Here is a 17,908-nt window from a genome sequence, read left to right as displayed (position 1 = left end):
ATTTATAAATGTTTGGGAAGCCCTGGGCTCTAAAACTTACACCCTGAGCTCCACTCTGCCATCTCTACTTCAGATTTTCCAACTATTTCAGAGCCTTTTATGGAGAAAACAAAAAACAGAATGTCTTTAATCGTCCTGCAAAAAACGTTTACAGTCTGTTGTATCAAATGTGTCTAAAATGTTTACAAAAGGAAAAACGTTTTGATTCATTTAAGGTACAGATTGGCCCAAGCCTTTTATTTTATTTTTTTTTTATAAATAATTTATTGTCAAATTGGTTTCCATATAACACCCAGTGCTCTTCCCCATAAGTGCCCTCCTCCATCACCACCACCTCTTTTCCTCCCTCCCCCTTCCCCTTCAACCCTCAGTTCGTTTTCAGTATTCAATAGTCTCTCAAGTTTTGCGTCCCTCTCTCTCCCCAACTCTCTTTCCCTCTTCCCCTCCCCTTGGTCCTCCATTAGGTTTCTCCTGTTCTCCTGTTAGACCTATGAGTGCAAACATATGGTATCTGTCCTTCTCCGCCTGACTTATTTCGCTTAGTGTGACCCCCTCGAGGTCCATCCACTTTCCTACAAATAGCCAGATTTCATTCTTTCTCATTGCCATGTAAAACTCCATTGTACCACATCTTCTTGATCCACTCATCAGGCGACAGACATTAGGCTCCCTCCATGTTTTGGCTATTGTTGACAGTGCCACTATGAACTTTGGGGTCCATGTACTCCTATGCATCAGCATTTCTGTATCCCTTGGGTAAATCCCTAGTCGTGCTATTGCTGGGTCATATGGGAGTTCTAGCGATCATTTTTTGAGGAATCTCCATACTGTTTTCCAGAGCGGCTGCACCCGTTTACATTCCCACCAACCGTGTAGGAGGGTGCCCGTCTCTCCACACCCTCGCCAGCATCTATAGTCTCTTGAGTTGTTCATTTTAGCCACTCTGACTCGCATGAGGTGGTATCTCAGTGTGATTTTGATTTGTGTTTCCCTGATGATGAGTGATGTTGAGCATCGTTTCATGTGCCTGTAGGCCATCTGGATGTCCTCTTTGGAGAAGTGTCTGTTCATGTTTTCTGCCCATTTCTTCACTGGATTATTCATTTTTTGGGTGTGGAGTTTGGTGAGTTCCTTGTGGATTTTGGATACTAGCCCTTTATCTGATATGTCATTTGCAACTATCTTTTCCCATTCTGTCAGTTGCCTATTAGTTTTCTTGATTGTTTCCTTTGCAGTGCAGAAGCTTTTTATCTTAATGAGGTCCCAAGAGTTCATTTTTGCTTTCATTACCCTTGCCTTTGGGGATGTGTTAAGTAGGAAATTGCTAAGGTTGAGGTCAAGGAGGTTGTTTCCTACTTTCTCCTCGAGGGTTTTGATGGTTTCCTGTCTCACATTCAGGTCCTTCAGGCATTGTCAGTTTATTTTTGTGTATGGTGTAAGAAAGTGGTCTAGTTTCATTCTTCTGCATGTTGCTGTCCAATTCTCCCAGCACCACCTGCTAAAGAGGCAGTCTTTTTTCCATCGCATACTCTTTCCTGCTTTGTCAAAAATTAATTGGCCGTACATTTGTGGGCCCAGTTCTGGGTTCTCTGTTCTATTTCATTGGTCTATGTGTCTGTTTTTGTGCCAATACCATACTGTCTTGATGATGACAGCTTTGTAGTAGAGGCGAAAGTCTGGGATTCTGATGCCTCCCGTTTTGGTTTTCTTCTTCAATATGACTTTGGCTATTCAGGGGCCCAAGCCTTTTAAAGCCAGCAAAAACATTTTTCAGATGGGAAAGAAAACTCACCTCTGTTGGTTTTGTTTTGTTTTGTTTTCTGTCTTTTTTCTGTTTCTGATTTCCATTAGGAAAAGAATAAAAAACATAGTACTGCGGAATGCTCTACATTAAGAAAGTCACAGAAGAAAGTCATGTCTGGTCCTGGGGCCTTTAAGCCAGAGTCAGCCCCAGTGTGGGCCAGGGAGTTCTGGCAAACTTTCAACCTTCTGAAATCCCTGGGGGTGAGAGAGAATGCCTTCCTGAAAGGCAACCCAGAGCCATGGCAGCCAAGAGCTGAGTTCAATGACAAAACATAGGTCATCTTATTTTTCAACACAGGCAATTTTAATCTAATCATTTTCTATTCCTTTATATTGTATCTGGGCTTAATATTGCAAAATAAAGATAGCGATTAGAGATTTTCAGATTACGCTACTGTAAGAGAATTTTTAATGATATAAGAAATGTACTTTTCTTACCGTTTTTCTGTTAGTCCAATCTGGAAGAGTTTATCCATAGGCCTTACCTGAACAGTAACAGTCAATCTCCCTGGTGGCAGCATTGGGGATTTCTGATGTCTGTTTCGGAGGCAGTCTCCCAGGATGAGTTGTATATTTTCAAAGTGATGGCAGACATCACATTTGCCATCTATTCCTGAGAGTTTTAACTGTTTTTCGACCACAGGTATTACTGGAAAACAATTACAACCACCATAAGGGAACGGAGAGTGGAAGGACTAAAACTGGAATGAGAAACTAGAACCTAAGATGGGTGAACCACCACGCAGAGTTACCATGGGGCTCCTCTAAGACTGCACCATCCTAGGGGCGCCTGGGTGGCAGTCGATCAAGCCTGTGACTTGAGCTCAGGTCATGATCTCATGGTTCATGGGCTCAAGCCCTGCGTCAGGCTCTGTGCTGACAGCTCAGAGCCTGGAGCCTGCTTCAGATTCGGTGTCTCTCTCCCTCTGCCTGCCCCTCCCCCACTCTCACTCTGTCTCTCTCAAAAATAAAACATTAAAAATTTTTGGTTAATCTTTGTCAAGAGATTCTAACATCTACTCATCGCTGTGTTGGCTCACTTGATTGTCTTTTCTATTTGAGTTGTGTCAGCCTGGCTCTTGGTTTAATAGGTGATTTCCTACTGTATTCCAGAGATTTCAGCTATTTTGTTAGGAGGCTCTGGGTCCTATTTAAGTCATATATTTTAGCAGGCAGTCATCACCCTGTTCAGGTTTAGGGTTTATATAAGGGGGCCTGCCCTACTTTTCTGAACTGTGGTTCCAATGACAATTTATTTTCAGAGACTTTGTGCTGTATTTTGGGGTGCTTCATTTATCTAGTGCCACCGGGGCTCCTCTGGTCCTGGCTGGTGCTGCCTGAGGGGACCAAAGGAGTATTTCAGACCACCTCTCTGGTCCCTGCAGACGTGGAGAAAGGCTTCTGGAGCCAGGTGCCAGTTGTGGTGAGACTCCCCTTGCCGGCGTCTCCAGCCACCTGGGTCCTCATTGGGGGACTGCGTGGGGCCAGCGAGTTCCCACCACTCTCTGGCCGGGGCTGCCTGCCCCACCTGGCATTGGGAGAGCTCTTGTTCCACCTGGGCTGCCTTCTACTGCTGGGTGGGGGGCTGGAGAATGCGGGGTGCGGGTTGCTTTCTTCAGGTGGGTGAGGGGTTGTCAAATGTCCTTCCTCTATGTCATTCCTCCAGCCCTGGCGTTCCTACCACTTCACCTTTCCTTTCCCACCTTGCAGAGTTCTCCGGTTGTCTCCTGCATGGTTTCCAGAGTAAACAGTTGTACTTTGTAGGGAAGGGCAGGGAAGGGCAAGTCTACCCTCTCCTGTCCAGACCAGAAGTCCTGGCACATGACTGGGCCAACTTTGATATTTCCTAGGGAGTGTTGCTGCGAATGTTAAGTTCTTCTTTTACATCCTAAGGGATGTCATAAAGTATTTTCATAAAGTGAGAAAGGCTAATTGCAGTGTAAAGCGTATATGGCCACATTATTCTACCAATGAAAAACTTGTAGTATTTGCACATTTGGGTGTGAGAAAAGTGTCTAAGGATACGTACAAGCTTGTTCACTCTGGTCGCTGGGGAGGCAGGAGGAAGATTATTAATACGTTTCCATGTACTTTTCCACTGATTGTAGTGAAAACTTCTTTTGTAGAAGAAGAAATTAAAATAATTTTTAAAAGTCAGTTCTGAAGGGGTGCCTGGGTGGCTCAGTCAGTCAAGCATTTGACTTTGGCACAGGTGATGGTCCCATAGTCTGTGGGTTCAAGCCCCATGTTGGGCTCTGTGCTGATAGCTCTTGTGTGTGTGCTCTCATTTTCTCTCTCTCTCTCAAAAATAAGCAAACTTTTTTTAAAAATCAATTCTGAAGACTGAACACAACCTAAATGTCCTTCCAAAGGATCAACAATGTAGAATGTGGACTGAGGTCCATCCATACCATAGAATATCCTAAGCAATAAAAAGAGACAAGCTATTGATACACATAAGCAACTTGGCTGGATCTCTGGGAATTACAATGAAGAGCCAATCTCAAAGGATTGCATACTGTATAATTCCATTCAACATTCTTGAAACTACATTCTTGAAATTACACAATCCCAGGTCTGGAAAAAAATTAGTAGTTGCCTGGAGCTCAGGAGGTGGTGTGTGTGTGGAGGGGGGTGACTGGCTACCACAGGGCAGCACAAAGGACCACTGCTCTTTATGTTGACTGTGGTGGTGGCAGATAACAAATCTACTTGTGATAAAATTGCAGAGAAATTAAACACACCCCCCCCCCCAAGTGTAGGTCAAACTGGTAAGATTGATGGACAGTACCAAAGTCAACTTCCTAGTTGTGATATTTACTACAATTATACAAGATGTAGCCATGGGGAGAAGGAAGATGAAGAGTATACCACATCACTCTGGTATTATTTCTTACAACTGTATGCAAGTCTACAATAACCTAAAAATGAGATTAAAAGAATAAACTCTGGCACAATAGGATAGTGGTACAGTAAGGATAAGCTCCCTGTGCTTCTGCGTTCTTACTGACAGCTGCTCAGCACTGGGAAGCAGTGGTGAGGCTAAGCATACCTTCTTCCCAATAGATGGTTTTCATCTCTTTTTGCCTTAGCGTCTGTATTCCCACCTTTGCCGTCCTAATAAAGGCACAGAAATGGACTTCGAACCAGGGCCCCTTTCTACTGTCTCTTCACCTCTCATCTGCACATGGTCAGATTAAAACTTGACCTATCACTCTCCCATTTAACTCTGCTTGAGAGGGGGGAGTTCAACTCTACAGCATCTTCTATAGCAGTTAGTTTTAGTTCTCAAATGAGATCTTCAAAACCATGGGTGTTCCCAGTTGGCCTGCAGCTCCAGCCATCAAGGGTAAAAAGATAATTTGGTGTGTGTCTATCTTTCCTCAAATTTGACACATAATATTAATTGTGATTTTAATATCTCATTTCTTAATTAGTATGTTAATATCCTCAAAGGCCATGTGCATATAAAGACTATATTGCTATTTCATCTCCTCTATTGAGTATTTTATCTATCACATTTGCATTTTCATTATTATTTGTATGTAACGTATCTCCAATTTGCAAAAATAGATCAATGGCTTAAAAAGGTTAAAAAATAACAATAGTGGCAAAAGTAGACTGGTTAGCTTTCTTACACCACACACAAAAATTAACTAAAAACGGATTAAAGACCTAAATGGAAAACATGAAACCATTAAATTCCTAGAAGAAAACATAGGCAATAATTTATTTGATATTGGCTGTCACAGTATTTTTCTAGATATGTCTCCTGGAGCAAGAGAAACAAAAGCAAAAATAAACTATTGGAACTACACCAAGATAAAAGGCTTTTGCATAGTAAGAGAAACCATCAACAAAATGAAAGCCTACTGAATAGGAGAAGATATTTACAGATGATGTATCTGATAAGGGGTTAATATCCAAACTACATAAAGACATAAACAATTCAACACACACACAAAAAAAATTACCAAATAGCCCAAATAAATATGGGCAGAGAACCTGAATATTTTTCCAAAGAAGATATACAGGTGGCCAAGAGACACATGAAAAGAGGCTCAACATCACAAATCATAAAGGGAAATGAGAATCAAAACCACAATGAGATATCTCCTTATACCTGTCAGAACGGCTAGAATCAAAAGGCAAGAAATCACAAGTTGTTGGCAAGGGTATGGAGAAAAAGGAGCATTCATGCTCTGTTGGTGGGAATATAAATTGGTACAGCCACTGTGGAAAACACAGTATGGAGCCTCTCCGCCAAAATTAAAAATAGAAATACTATATGATCCCCAGTAATTCCACTACTCAAGTATTTATCCAGAGAAAACAAAAACACTGACTTGAAAAAATACGTGTTTTTGCAGCATTATTTCTAACAGCCAAGACATGGAAGATGTTAATGTACAATACCAAAGTGTCCATCCATAGATGAATGGATAAAGAAGTGATAAATACCATATGATATAAGGAACCTAAAAACAAATGAATAAAAAAACTCTGAAATTACTGTAACATTATGTGTCGACAATTTTTTAGAGTTCAAGTTTACTCTACCTCTTCTTTTTTAATTTTTTGAGAGAGAGAGCATGCACAGGCACAGGCAGATGCATGCAGGGGTGGGGCAGAGAGAGAGGGAGACAAAGAATCAAAAGCAGGCTCCAGGCTCACAGTGCCTGATGCAGGGCTCTAACTCACGACCCTGAAGATCATGACCTGAGCTGAAGTTGGATACTCAAGTGACTGAGTCACCCAGGTGCCCCTCACTTTTCTTTTTATTCAACACTTCCAAACATCACCCAGTGCTTATCACAAGTGCACTCCTTAATCCCCATCACCTATTTAACCCATCTCCCCTCTGGGAACCATCAGTTTGTTCTCTATAGTTAAGAGTCTATTTCTTGGTCTACCTCTCTCTCTCTCTTTCCATTTTCCCTTTGCTTATTTGTTTTGTTTCTTAAATTCCACATATGGAGATCCTATGGTATTTGTCTCTTATTGGCTTATTTTACTTAGCATAATACTCTGGCTCCATCCATATTGTTGCAAATGGCAAGATCTCATTCTTTTTTTTAAGGCTAAGAAATATTCCATCGTATGTATGTGTATATATACATACACCACATCTTCTTTATCCTTTCATCAATCAATGGACACTGGGCTGTTTCCATAATTTGGCTATTATAGATAATGCTGTTAAAAACATCAGGGTGCATGTATCCCTTTGAATAAGTATTTTTGTACTCTTTGGGTAAATACCTAGTAGTGCAATTGCTGGTTCTATTTTTAATGTATGTTTCCACAGTGTCTGCATCAGTTTGGATTCCCACCAAATGAGCAAAAGGGTTCCCCTTTCTCCACATCCTCACTAATACCTATTAATTCTTGTGTTGTTGATCTCAGCCATTCTGACAGATGTAAGGTGATATCTCATTGTAGTTTTGATTTACATTTCCCTGATGATGAGTATTGTTTAGCATCTTTTCATGTCTGTTGGCCATCTGTGTGTCTTCTCTGGAAAAACGTCTATTCATATCCTCTACCCACTTTTTTAAAAAGTTTATTTTTGAGAGTGAGAGAGACAGAGAGAGTGAGTGAGTAGGGGAAGGCAGAGAGAGAGGGAGAGAGACAATCCCAAGCAGCCTCTGCAGTGTTAGCACAGAACTCCATATGGAGCTCAATCTCACAAAAAGTAAGATCATGACCTAAGCCGAAATCAAGAGTTGGATGCTAACCATCTGAGCCACTCTGGTGCCCTTTCTGCCCATTTTTAAATTGGATTATTCATTTTTGGGTTGTTGAGTTTTATAAGTTATGTTGGATACAAACCCTTATCAGATGTCGTTTGCAAATATCTTCTCCCATTCTGTAGGTTGCCTTTTAGTTTTGTTGATGGTTTTATTCACTGTGCTTTTAATTTTGATGGAATCTCAATAGTTTCTTTTTGTTTTTGTTTCCCTTGCCTCAGGAGACATCTAGAAAGAAGCTACTATGGGTGACGTCAAAAAAGTTACTACTTGTGTTTCCTTCTATGATTTTTATGGTTTCAGATCTCACATTAAGGTTTTCACCCATTTTGAATTTATTTTTGTGTATGGTGTAGAAAGTGGTCGAGTTTCATTCTTTTGCATGTAGCTATCCAGTTTTCCCAAAATCATTTGTTGAAGAAACTGTCTCTTTCCCATTGGATATTCTTTCCTGCTTTGTAGAAGATTAATTGACCATATAATTGTGGGTTCATTTCTGGATTTTCTATTCTGTTCCATTGATCTGTGTGTCTGTTTTTGTGCCAGTAACATACAGTCTTGATTACTATGGTTTTGTAATAGGATTTATTATATTGGGAATTGTGATGCCTCCAGCTTTGCTCTTCTTTTTCAAGATTGCTTTGGCTATTTAGGGTCTTCAGTGCTTCCACACAAATTTTAGGATTGGGTGTTCTAGATCTGTGAAGAATGCTATTGGTATTTTGATAGGGATTACATTAAATATGTAGATTGCTTCGAGTAGTATAGACATTTTAACAATAATTGTTCTTCAAATCCATGAACATTGAATGTATTCCCGTTCTTTTCATCATCTTGAATTTCTTTCATCTGTATTTAATAGCTGTCAGAGTACAGGTTTTTTACCTCCTTGATTGGGTTTATTCTGCATTGATTAGGCTTATTGTTTTGGGCATAATTGTAAATGGGATTGGCTTCTTAATTTCTCTTTCTACTGCTTCCTCATTGATGTATAGAAACAACAGATTCTGTACATTAATTTTGTCCTGTGACTTTAGTGAAGTCATTTACCAGTTCTATCAGCTTTCTGGTGGAGTCTTTAGGGTTTTCTAAATATAGTGTTGTGTCATCTGCAAATAGTGAAAATCTGGCTTCTTGCATGCTGATTTGGATGCCTCTTATTGCTTTTTCTTGTATGATTGCTGTAACTAGGCCTTATAATACTATGCTGAGTAAAAGTGGTGAGAGTGGACATCTCTGCCTTGTTCCTGACCACAGAGGAAAAGGCCTTAGTCCCATTTAGGATATTAGCTGAGTTCTTCATATATGATGTTTATTATGTTGAGATATGTTCCCTCTAAACCTACTTTGTTGAGAGTTTTTATCATGAATGGATGTTGTACTTTTTTGTCAAATGCTTTTTCTACATCTACTGAAAAGATGTTATGACTCTTCTCCTTTCTTTTATTAATATAAAGTATCACATTGGTTTGCAAATATTGAACCATACTCACAACCCATGAATAAATCCCACTTGATTGTGGTGAATGACTTTTTAAAAAATGTATCATTGGATTCGGTTTACTAGTATTTTATTGAGAATTTTTACAACTGTGTTCATCAGTGTTATGGGCCCGTAGTTCTTTTTAGTGGTGTCTTTATCTGGTTTGGTATCAGGGTAATGCTGGCCTCATAGAATACATGTGAAGTTTTCCTTTCTTTTCTATTTTTTGGAAGTTTGACAAAAATAGATTTTAACTTTTTTTTTCTTTGGTTTCAATTTTTGGAAGAATTTTCCTGGGAAGCCATCCAATCCTGGACTTTTGTTTGTTGGGGGTTTTCTGATTATTGATTCAATTTCTTTGCTAGTTACCAGTCTGTTCAAGTTTTCTTTTTTTTTTTTTAAACGATTTTTATTTATTTTTGGGAGACAGAAATAGTGCGAGCAGGGGAGGGTCAGAGAGAGAGGGAGACACAGAATCTGAAGCAGGCTCCAGGCTCTGAGCTAGCTGTCAGCACAGAGCCCGACACGGGGCTTGAACCCACGAACCATGAGATCATGACCTGAGCCGAAGCCGGCTGCTTAACCGACTGAGCCACCCAGGTGCCCCTGTTCAAGTTTTCTATTGCTTCCTGTTTCTGTTTTGATATATGTTTCTAGGAATTTATCCATTTCTTCTACATTGTCCAATTTATTCACATGTAAATTTTCATGATACTCTCTTATAATTATCTCTGTGGTGTTCATTGTTATTTCTTCTCTCTCATTTGTGATTTTATTTGGATCCTTTCTCTTTTCTTTTTGATAAGTATGGCTAGAGGTTTATCGATTTTATTGATTTTTTTCAAAGAACCAGCTCCTGGTTTCACTGATCTGTTCTATTTTCTTTTTAGTTTTTAATGTTCATTAATTTTTGAGAGAAAGACAGAGTGTGAGCAGGAGGAGCAGAGCAAGAGAGGAAGATGCAGAACCAGAAGCAGGCTTTAGGCTCTGAGCTGTCAGCACAGAGCCCAATGCAGGGCTCAAACCCACGAGCTGTGAGATCATGACATGAGCCGAAGTCAGATGCTCAACCAACTGAGCTACCCAGTTGCCCCACTTTAGCTTTCCTTTATTGCTCTTTTCTAGCTCCCTTAGGTGTAAGGTTAGCTTAAGGTTTTTTCTTGCTTCTTGAGGTAGGCCTGTATTGCTATATACTTCCCTCTTAGGACTGCTTTTGCCATATCCCAAACGTTTTGGACAACTGTTTTTACTTGGTTTCCATGCATTTTAAAATTTTCTTCTTTTATTTCCTGGTGGACTCATTCATTGTTTAGTAAGATGTTATTTAACCTCCATTTATTTTTGGTCTTTCCAGATTTTTACTTGTGATTGACTTCTAGTTTCACATTGTTGTGCATGGTAAGACTTCAATCTTCTTGTATTTGTTACGGCCTGTTTTGTGGCCTAATATGTGATCTATTCTGGAGATGGTTCCATGTACACTTGAAAAGAATGTGTTTTCTGCTGTTTTAGGATGAAATGCTCTGAATATATCTGTTAAGTCCATTTGGTCCAGTGTGTCATTAAAAGCCATTGTTTCCTTATTGATTTTCTGTTTAAATGATCAGTCTATTGATGTAATCAGGGTGTTAAAGTCCCTTACTATTATTGTATTATTGTCATAGATTAGTTCCTTTATGTTTGTTATTGTTTTATGTATGTGTGTGTCCCACATTGGGTACATAAATGTTTACAGTTGTTATATCTTCTTGTTGGACTATCCCCTCTATTATTATATAGTGTCCTGCATTGTCTTTGTTTTGAAGTCTAATTTGTCCATTATAAGTATTGCTACTCTGGTTTTCTTTTGATACTGATTTACATGATAAAAATTTTCCATCTCCTCACAATCTGCAGGTGTCTTTAGGTTTGCAGTGGATTTCTTCTAGGCAACATATATAGATGGGTCTTGTTTTTTTAAGCCATTCTGTCACCCTATGTCTTTGGAGTATTTAGTCCATTTACATTCATAGTAATTATTGATAGACATGTATTTATTGCCATTTTATTCCTTATTTTATGGTTGTTCTGGAGATTTTCTCTGATCCTTTCTTGTCTTTCCCTCTTTCATGGTTGACTGATTTTCTTTAGTGATATATTTGGATTTCTTTCTTTTTATTCTTTGCATATTTATTAGTGGTGTTTGATACATGGATATATGATATAAAATCTGCATATCGCAGTCTATATTTTTTGATTTTTTAATGTTTATTTTTGAGAGAGAGAGTGCAAGCTGGGGAGGGGCAGAGAGGGAGACACAGATTTCGAAGCAGGCTCTAGGCTCTAAGCTGTCAGCACAGAGCCTGATGCAGGGCTCGAACTCACAAACCATGAGATCATGACTTGAGCTGGTTGGGCGCTTAACTGACTGAGCCACCCAGGTGCCTCTATAGCATTCCATATTAAGTTGAGGGTCATTTAGGTTTGAATCCATTCTTTTCTCCTCGCCTTCCCATGTCAGTCGCTGCAGAGGGTCTCCTTGCCTACTTTGGGCAGTGTTTGGTCCCTAGCTTGAATGTGACAAGTTTTAACTAGGAGTGCTCTGGTATGCTTATGAAATGAGATGTGTTATGACTTCCACTGGAACCAAGGCCCTGCAAAACTCTGGTTGGGTGACATGGTATGGACACATGTTTGTGTTGGTCTTTTTTTTTTTTTTAATTTTTTTAATGCTTTTTATTTATTTTTGAGAGACAGAGAGAGACAGCTGGAGCAGGGGAGGGTCAGATAGAGAGGGAGACACAGAATCCGAAACAGGTTCCAGGCTCTGAGCTAGCTGTCAGCACAGAGCCCGACGCGGGGCTCGAACCCACAAACCATGAGATCTGACCTGAGTTGAAGCTGGACGCTTAACCAACTGAGCCACCCAGGCGCTCCTGTGTTGGTCTTTTAAGGAAGGGGCCTGCCAAACTGAGACTGAGACAAGCATGACGGCAGGCGTGACTTCCAATGGAGCAGGGAGGGTAGGGCTTAGTGTAAACAAATTAGGCAGCCACTGTCTGTGTTGCACTGCTTCCCACTGGTGGCTCTGTGTCTATGCTGAGGGTGAGGGAAATGATGCCAGCCAGCTCCTTTGTTCCTGGAGAGGTGTCTCTGTGAACACCACCTCTTCAGGGACATGCTCTAAGAAAAGCAAATACCATCCGCACTGTGGACCCTAGGCACTCTTCAGATCACTTTTTCCACGCTGTATGCCCCTGTACTGTTTGCCTGCCTTCTCTCCAGGAACAGTATGGTGTCTTCTAGGCTCTAACCCAGCCAAGCTCACTGACCTTTAAAACTCCAGGCTTTAAGCCCCACTGGTGCAAGCACTCACAAAATTCAGCCCCTCTCATTTTCCAAGCCAATGGCCTTGGGGAAATATTCCCCTCATGCATTCCCCTGCAAGCTCCTCCTCTCCCCATTCTCTGCGGCCACAGTTCCCTCCCTTCTGCAGCAGCCATGATCCACTTCCCCCCTAACCCATGCCTCTGCACTTCCTACCTTCCTCAATGTGGCCTCTTCTCTACCTTGCCTCATAGATTTTGGTCTGTCAGTCTTCAGGTCGGTTTCTGGTGTATTTAGAATGATTTGACAGTTATCTAATTGTGTTCGTGGGACAAGGTGAGCCTAGGGTCCTCCCAATCTGCCACCATCTTCCTGTTCCCCTTGAAATTCAAATATTTAAAAAATATTAGACTTTTGAAAAATATATATATATATTAGGCTTTTTGTTCTGGTAACTTAGAAATTCAAAAGGAACACACATACTGAAAGAAGACATTATCTAATCTTTTACTTACTTACCTTACTTACTTTCCCACATGAGTGGGAAAGGGACAGAGAGAGAGGGAGAGAGAGAATCCCAGGCCGTCTCCATGCTCAGGGCTGGATCCCATGACCGTGACATCATGACCTGAGCCAATACCAAGAGTCAGATGCTCAAGTGACTGAGCCACCCAGGCGCCCCAACATTATGTAATCTTTAAAGCTTTAAATTTCTTAATACCCACTATTAAGATTTTTCAGTTTTAGAAGACAAGGTTCTTATAATAAACTAAAACAATAAAAACATCTAATTCTTCATGAAGACAGACCGGGACAGATTTTACATTAGCCTGAGCAGTGGGGAACAAGAAAAGATTGTTCTCTGCAAACAATGTGATTTCACTGAAGAACATGACAGATTCTTTATTTTAGTATAAATTAGCCAACCTATTCTATAATGGCCATTACAGCAGTCTCAACACAAGTAAGTGAAAAATAGTGGACAAATTTAGTTTCCTGGGCCACCTCGTTTTTCAACTTCCCAACCTACCTGTTGCACCTCATTTCTCAGCTCACTCTGTGGAGACGCTGGCATCTGACCTTGGTCAGAGCCCAGGCTACACCTCTGCTCTCACACCACACACAATCTAGGCTTCCCTTACATCACGGTGCTCTGTGCCTGGCAACACAGGGGACAAAGGAGAAGCATCATCCAAAACAGTGTTTTCAAAATGTTTTGACCACAACCCTCAGCTAGAAATCAAGTTATGTTGTGCATATGCACTCATAAACAAGTTACACAAAATGATATTCACCCTATGTATGGTACATCCTCATCATTTCTCTTCTACTCTATTTCAATTTTTTTAAATGCTAGTTTTTATCCACTAAATCAATTACACGATCCATTACTAGGTCCTGACCTATAGTTTAAAACATAGTGATGTATGACATGTTTTGAGACATGTAGTTATATTTCTTAAGTTAACCAATATGGAACAGCAAAATTCTTTTAAAAAATGTTTATTTTGGGGGGGTAGAGGGGAGGAGAGAAAGGGAGAGAGAGAATCCTAGGCAGGCTCTGAGCTTTCAACACAGCCTGACTTAGGGCTCAATCTCATGAACCATGAGACCATGACCTGAGCTGATATCAAGAGTTGGATGCTTAACTGACTGAGCCTCCCAGGTGCCCCTAGAACTATAAAATTCTAAGAAACAAATACATATTTCAGTAGAGATATGAAAACAAGAATTCCCTGGCCCATATATGAAGAGTTTGAAAATCTTTCTGAAGAATAAAAGAGGTGGACATCTGAGTCAGTCACTTGGAATGCAGATAAATACAGGGCAAAGTCTGTGAGGGAGCCCAAATAAAGAGTGAAAGGAACTTACCAGAATTCAGCCAACCTACCATGTGGCAACGGGAGACTCGACTATCAGTGCTGTGAAGCCATCTCATTTTCTTTTTGCTAAATAAAATGATTAAAAGGGTTGGAAAAAAACTTCAGTGTCAAATTTTATTTTCTCCTATTAGAAGACAGGAGTAAATCAGCATTTCTTTTGAAAATCTGGGCACTGACTTTGGTCCTATCCAAAAGAGTTAACTTCAATTAGAAGCAGAGTAAAAACAATTTCACGAAAGCATTGTTCAATCTTCTTTTTTTTCAAACAATAACCTGAATTTTATTAGCCAAGGAGGAGTAGCTTGAAGAGAAATAACAAACAAAAGAGACTTCTTTAGACTCCTTAAGTACACCATATATTTATAATTTAAGTGTCATTTTTAAAAGGCCACTAGCCATCAGTCCATTAAATGTACCAAAGTATATCAGAGGCCCACTTGTCAACTAAGTTAATGTCCATCGTCCTTCGGCTCAGGAGACTGTCCTTTGTCCCCCACCTTGGTCTGAAATGGCATCCGAAAGGAGGCTGTTTAGTGACTTAAGGTTAACACCTTAAATGTAAACACGGCTCTGGAGCCAGGTACTCTTCAAGAAAATTTCCGCCCGGCTCCGCGGCTCTGCACATCTGCTCTCCTGCCCGGTGCTATCCCCGCCATCAACAGCCACACAGAAGAGGAGCAAAGCCACGAACAGCTGGTGCACGGCAGGTTCTGAGGGGACCAACCCAAGTCCAGCTGGGAATGGCCTTGGGAGCCTCTCTCCTGGCGGAGAACTTGTTGTCCAGGATTTATGGGGTCTTCTGGGATTTGTGGCAACTCCCGAGGTCTGTAAGGTCAGAATGTGCTTTCCAGCAAGCAGTGGCATCCGCACCCGGTGGGACACACCTCCTGGGTCCGAAACCACTCCATCATGTGGCTGGTGTGTCCCCCATGGCCACAGGTGAGGCAGAAATTGGACGACCCGCGCACGGCCACATGGCAGATGGCACACTGGAACGTGAAGCCTTTGCAGATGGCACACTGCGTGCCACGGACCTCGCTCCGACAGTGGCTGCAGTACACGCCAAACTCTGCGAACGGTGGAAATGGCCAGAACAAGACACACGGTAAGTTATCTCTACGCACGGACAGGGCACCGTGAGAATGATGAATTCATCGGGGAAGTCCACGGAGATTCTATTACACCCATGATGCTCCCTTTTCTTTTTTTTTTTTAATTTTTTTTTTATGTTTTTTATTTATTTTTGAGACAGAGAGACAGCATGAGCAGGGGAGGGTCAGAGAGAGAGGGAGACACAGAATCTGAAGCAGGCTCCAGGCTCTGAGCTGTCAGCTCAGAGCCCGATGCGGGGCTCGAACCCACCAACCATGAGATCATGACCTGAGCCGAAGCCGGACGCTCAGCCGACTGAGCCACCCAGGCGCCCCGATGCTCCCTTTTCTTAAACAGCAGCTCCTCTTCCACACTCTCACTAAGTCTGACAAAGAGAAGCTGCTGTCCCTGCAGGCTGGGTGCAGGTGGACAGCGTGGCAGATGCCCGGCCGTCGGGGGCCTGGCCTATGGAGATGGTCACTAATCATTTGGTGACAGAACTAAAGGACTCCGTGACACCCAGGAGCAGCTGATCAGTCTCACAGTGTCTTCCCTACCTGCCCGCCAATGACCAAGTGGCACAAGAAGAGCCGGGCCAGGCCACTGCGGTTAGGACTGCCTGACAGCCGGTGTCTGGCTTCCTGGGAGCGACTAAGCCCATCACCGCACCTCCTCGTCCTCCTCAGGCATGACCCGCGTCTGGGCGGCGTGTACTGACCTCCCGTCCCCTGCCTGGCTGCCAGCGTGCCGGCCCGGAAGCAAACCGTCCCACCGCCTGCACTCTCTCCCAGGATGGTGCCCCCCGCGCCCAGCCCTGCCTGGAGCCTGCCACCTGTGCCAGCCTCTGGAGAAAAGGCCACTTTGGTCGCGAGTCCTGAAGAGCCACTGGGGCAGGAGAGGCAGGCCCGCACCCCATTACTGCCTCCAGACTGCACCTTTCCACCCGTCCCCAGCATCCTTGTCTCCTCTCTGCTCTCACCTGTGGCACTGTGGACACACACACACACACCCTCCCCGTTCCCTCAGGACTTCTGTTCTGTTCTCACTCTTCTTTCCACCCCTGTTCTTGGCGCCATCCCTGGTGCCTTCAAAACCCACCCCCGACCCTCTGCCCACTGGCCTCCCAGGCCCTCACCGGTCATGTGCGGCTTTCACCCTTTCTGGCGTCACCCTCCCGAGGCCAGCCTGCGTGACGCGAACCAGCTTCCCAGCCACTTGTTCACAGGTATCCCCAACCGGCCGCCCAGTACCGGCGGCAGAACCTCCAGCCCGGGGAGCCCCATCAGCTGCCGACTCGGCGCCTGCCGCAGGCACTCGTGAGGGAAGGCCCATCGTCAAGATGCGCTTCCCACCAAACCCACGGCCACTCCCAGGGCCGCAGCTTCTCTGCCTTTCCGCTGGTGGCATTCCCTGCACACACCCTGCTCCCCTCTCACCTGCTGGCCTCCCCTCTGCCCTCAGAAAAGAGACGCCTTCATCTCCAGCCACCAAACCTTCAAATCTCCCTATTTGTTCCTCTCCTCCTTCCACCTCCTACAAAGAGGAAGGAGCCTTCCTTGCACCAGAGCCAGTCCCCTGCTTCAGATCAGCGGGGACTCACAAAAATGTACCAGTAAAGACTTAAAATACAGGGTAACTAAGGAAACCTTTTATGATAGTCCTCGTTCAGGTCAATCCTGACACAAATTAGACTGGGGTTAAAAACAGCCATGTCTTGTGCCTCTAAGTGTAACTCTTTATGTCAGGTAAGACTTTAAGTTTTTGTTCTTGTGAAAAGCCTCATTTAAGTTTAAATTTCTATACTTTCCTTTAGTAGTTTTATTGGTTTGATAAGATTCAACATTTAAAAATTATGAGAATGTAAAAACTGCATGTTCAATATACTGAATTATATCTTTAAAAAATTTTTTTAATGTTTATTTTTGAGAGGGAGACAGTATGAGTGGGAAAGGAGGCAGAATGAGAGAGAGAGAGAGAGAGAGAGAGAGAGAGAGAGAGAGAGAGAGAGAGAGAGAATCCAAAGAAGGACCCAGGCTCTGCGCTGTCAGCACAGGGTGTGACGCGGGGCTCGAACCCATGAACCGCGAGATCATGACCTGAGCCGAAGTCAGACGCTCGACCAACGGAGCCACCCAGGCGTCCCAGAGTATGTGTTTTAAAGAAGTTGTTTGTAGGGACACCTGAGTGGCTTAGTCGGTTGAGCATCCAACTCTTGATTTTGGCTCAGGTCATGATCGCACAGTTTTGGGAGTTCGAGCCCCATGTTGGGCTCTGTGCTGACCCTGCAGAGCCTGCTTGGGATTGCGATTCATTCTCTCTCTCCCTCCCTCCCTCCCCTGCTTGTGCTGTCTCTGTCAAAATAAATAAACTTTAAAAATTATTAAAAAATAAAAAATACAAAAAAGTTGTTCTTTGACATGTGAGATAACTGCATATGTAAACTTAAATACTCTCCATATCTATCTGGGTAAAATTATTAAAGCGTCACCTTCCTGAAAAAGTCAGCATGTCATTAGTGTTTCTTCATAGTGAATCAGCTTAAGTGTAAGTCCTAAAAATCCTTATTAACTTTAAGACTTTGAACTAACATT

At 42.5% G+C, this 17,908-nt stretch overlaps 1 protein-coding gene across 2 annotated transcripts in view; it reads right to left on the bottom strand.

The window, feature by feature from the left end:
- Positions 1–14,325: 14,325 nt before the first annotated feature.
- WDR59 (WD repeat domain 59) overlaps positions 14,326–17,908 on the bottom strand; it is an 82,479-nt gene continuing 78,896 nt past the window's right edge. For both annotated transcript variants that reach the window (XM_029925416.1, XM_029925417.1), the window contains one exon: positions 14,326–15,294. In XM_029925416.1, the coding sequence (XP_029781276.1) occupies positions 15,059–15,294 (236 nt within the window). In that variant the 3' untranslated portion in view covers positions 14,326–15,058. The remainder of the gene's footprint in view (positions 15,295–17,908) is intronic.

Source organism: Suricata suricatta, chromosome 16 (genome assembly GCF_006229205.1).
Source record: "Suricata suricatta isolate VVHF042 chromosome 16, meerkat_22Aug2017_6uvM2_HiC, whole genome shotgun sequence".
NCBI lineage: Eukaryota > Metazoa > Chordata > Mammalia > Carnivora > Herpestidae > Suricata > Suricata suricatta.
Note: the sequence above shows the minus strand (reverse complement) of the source record. Positions and strands in the feature narration are given on the sequence as shown.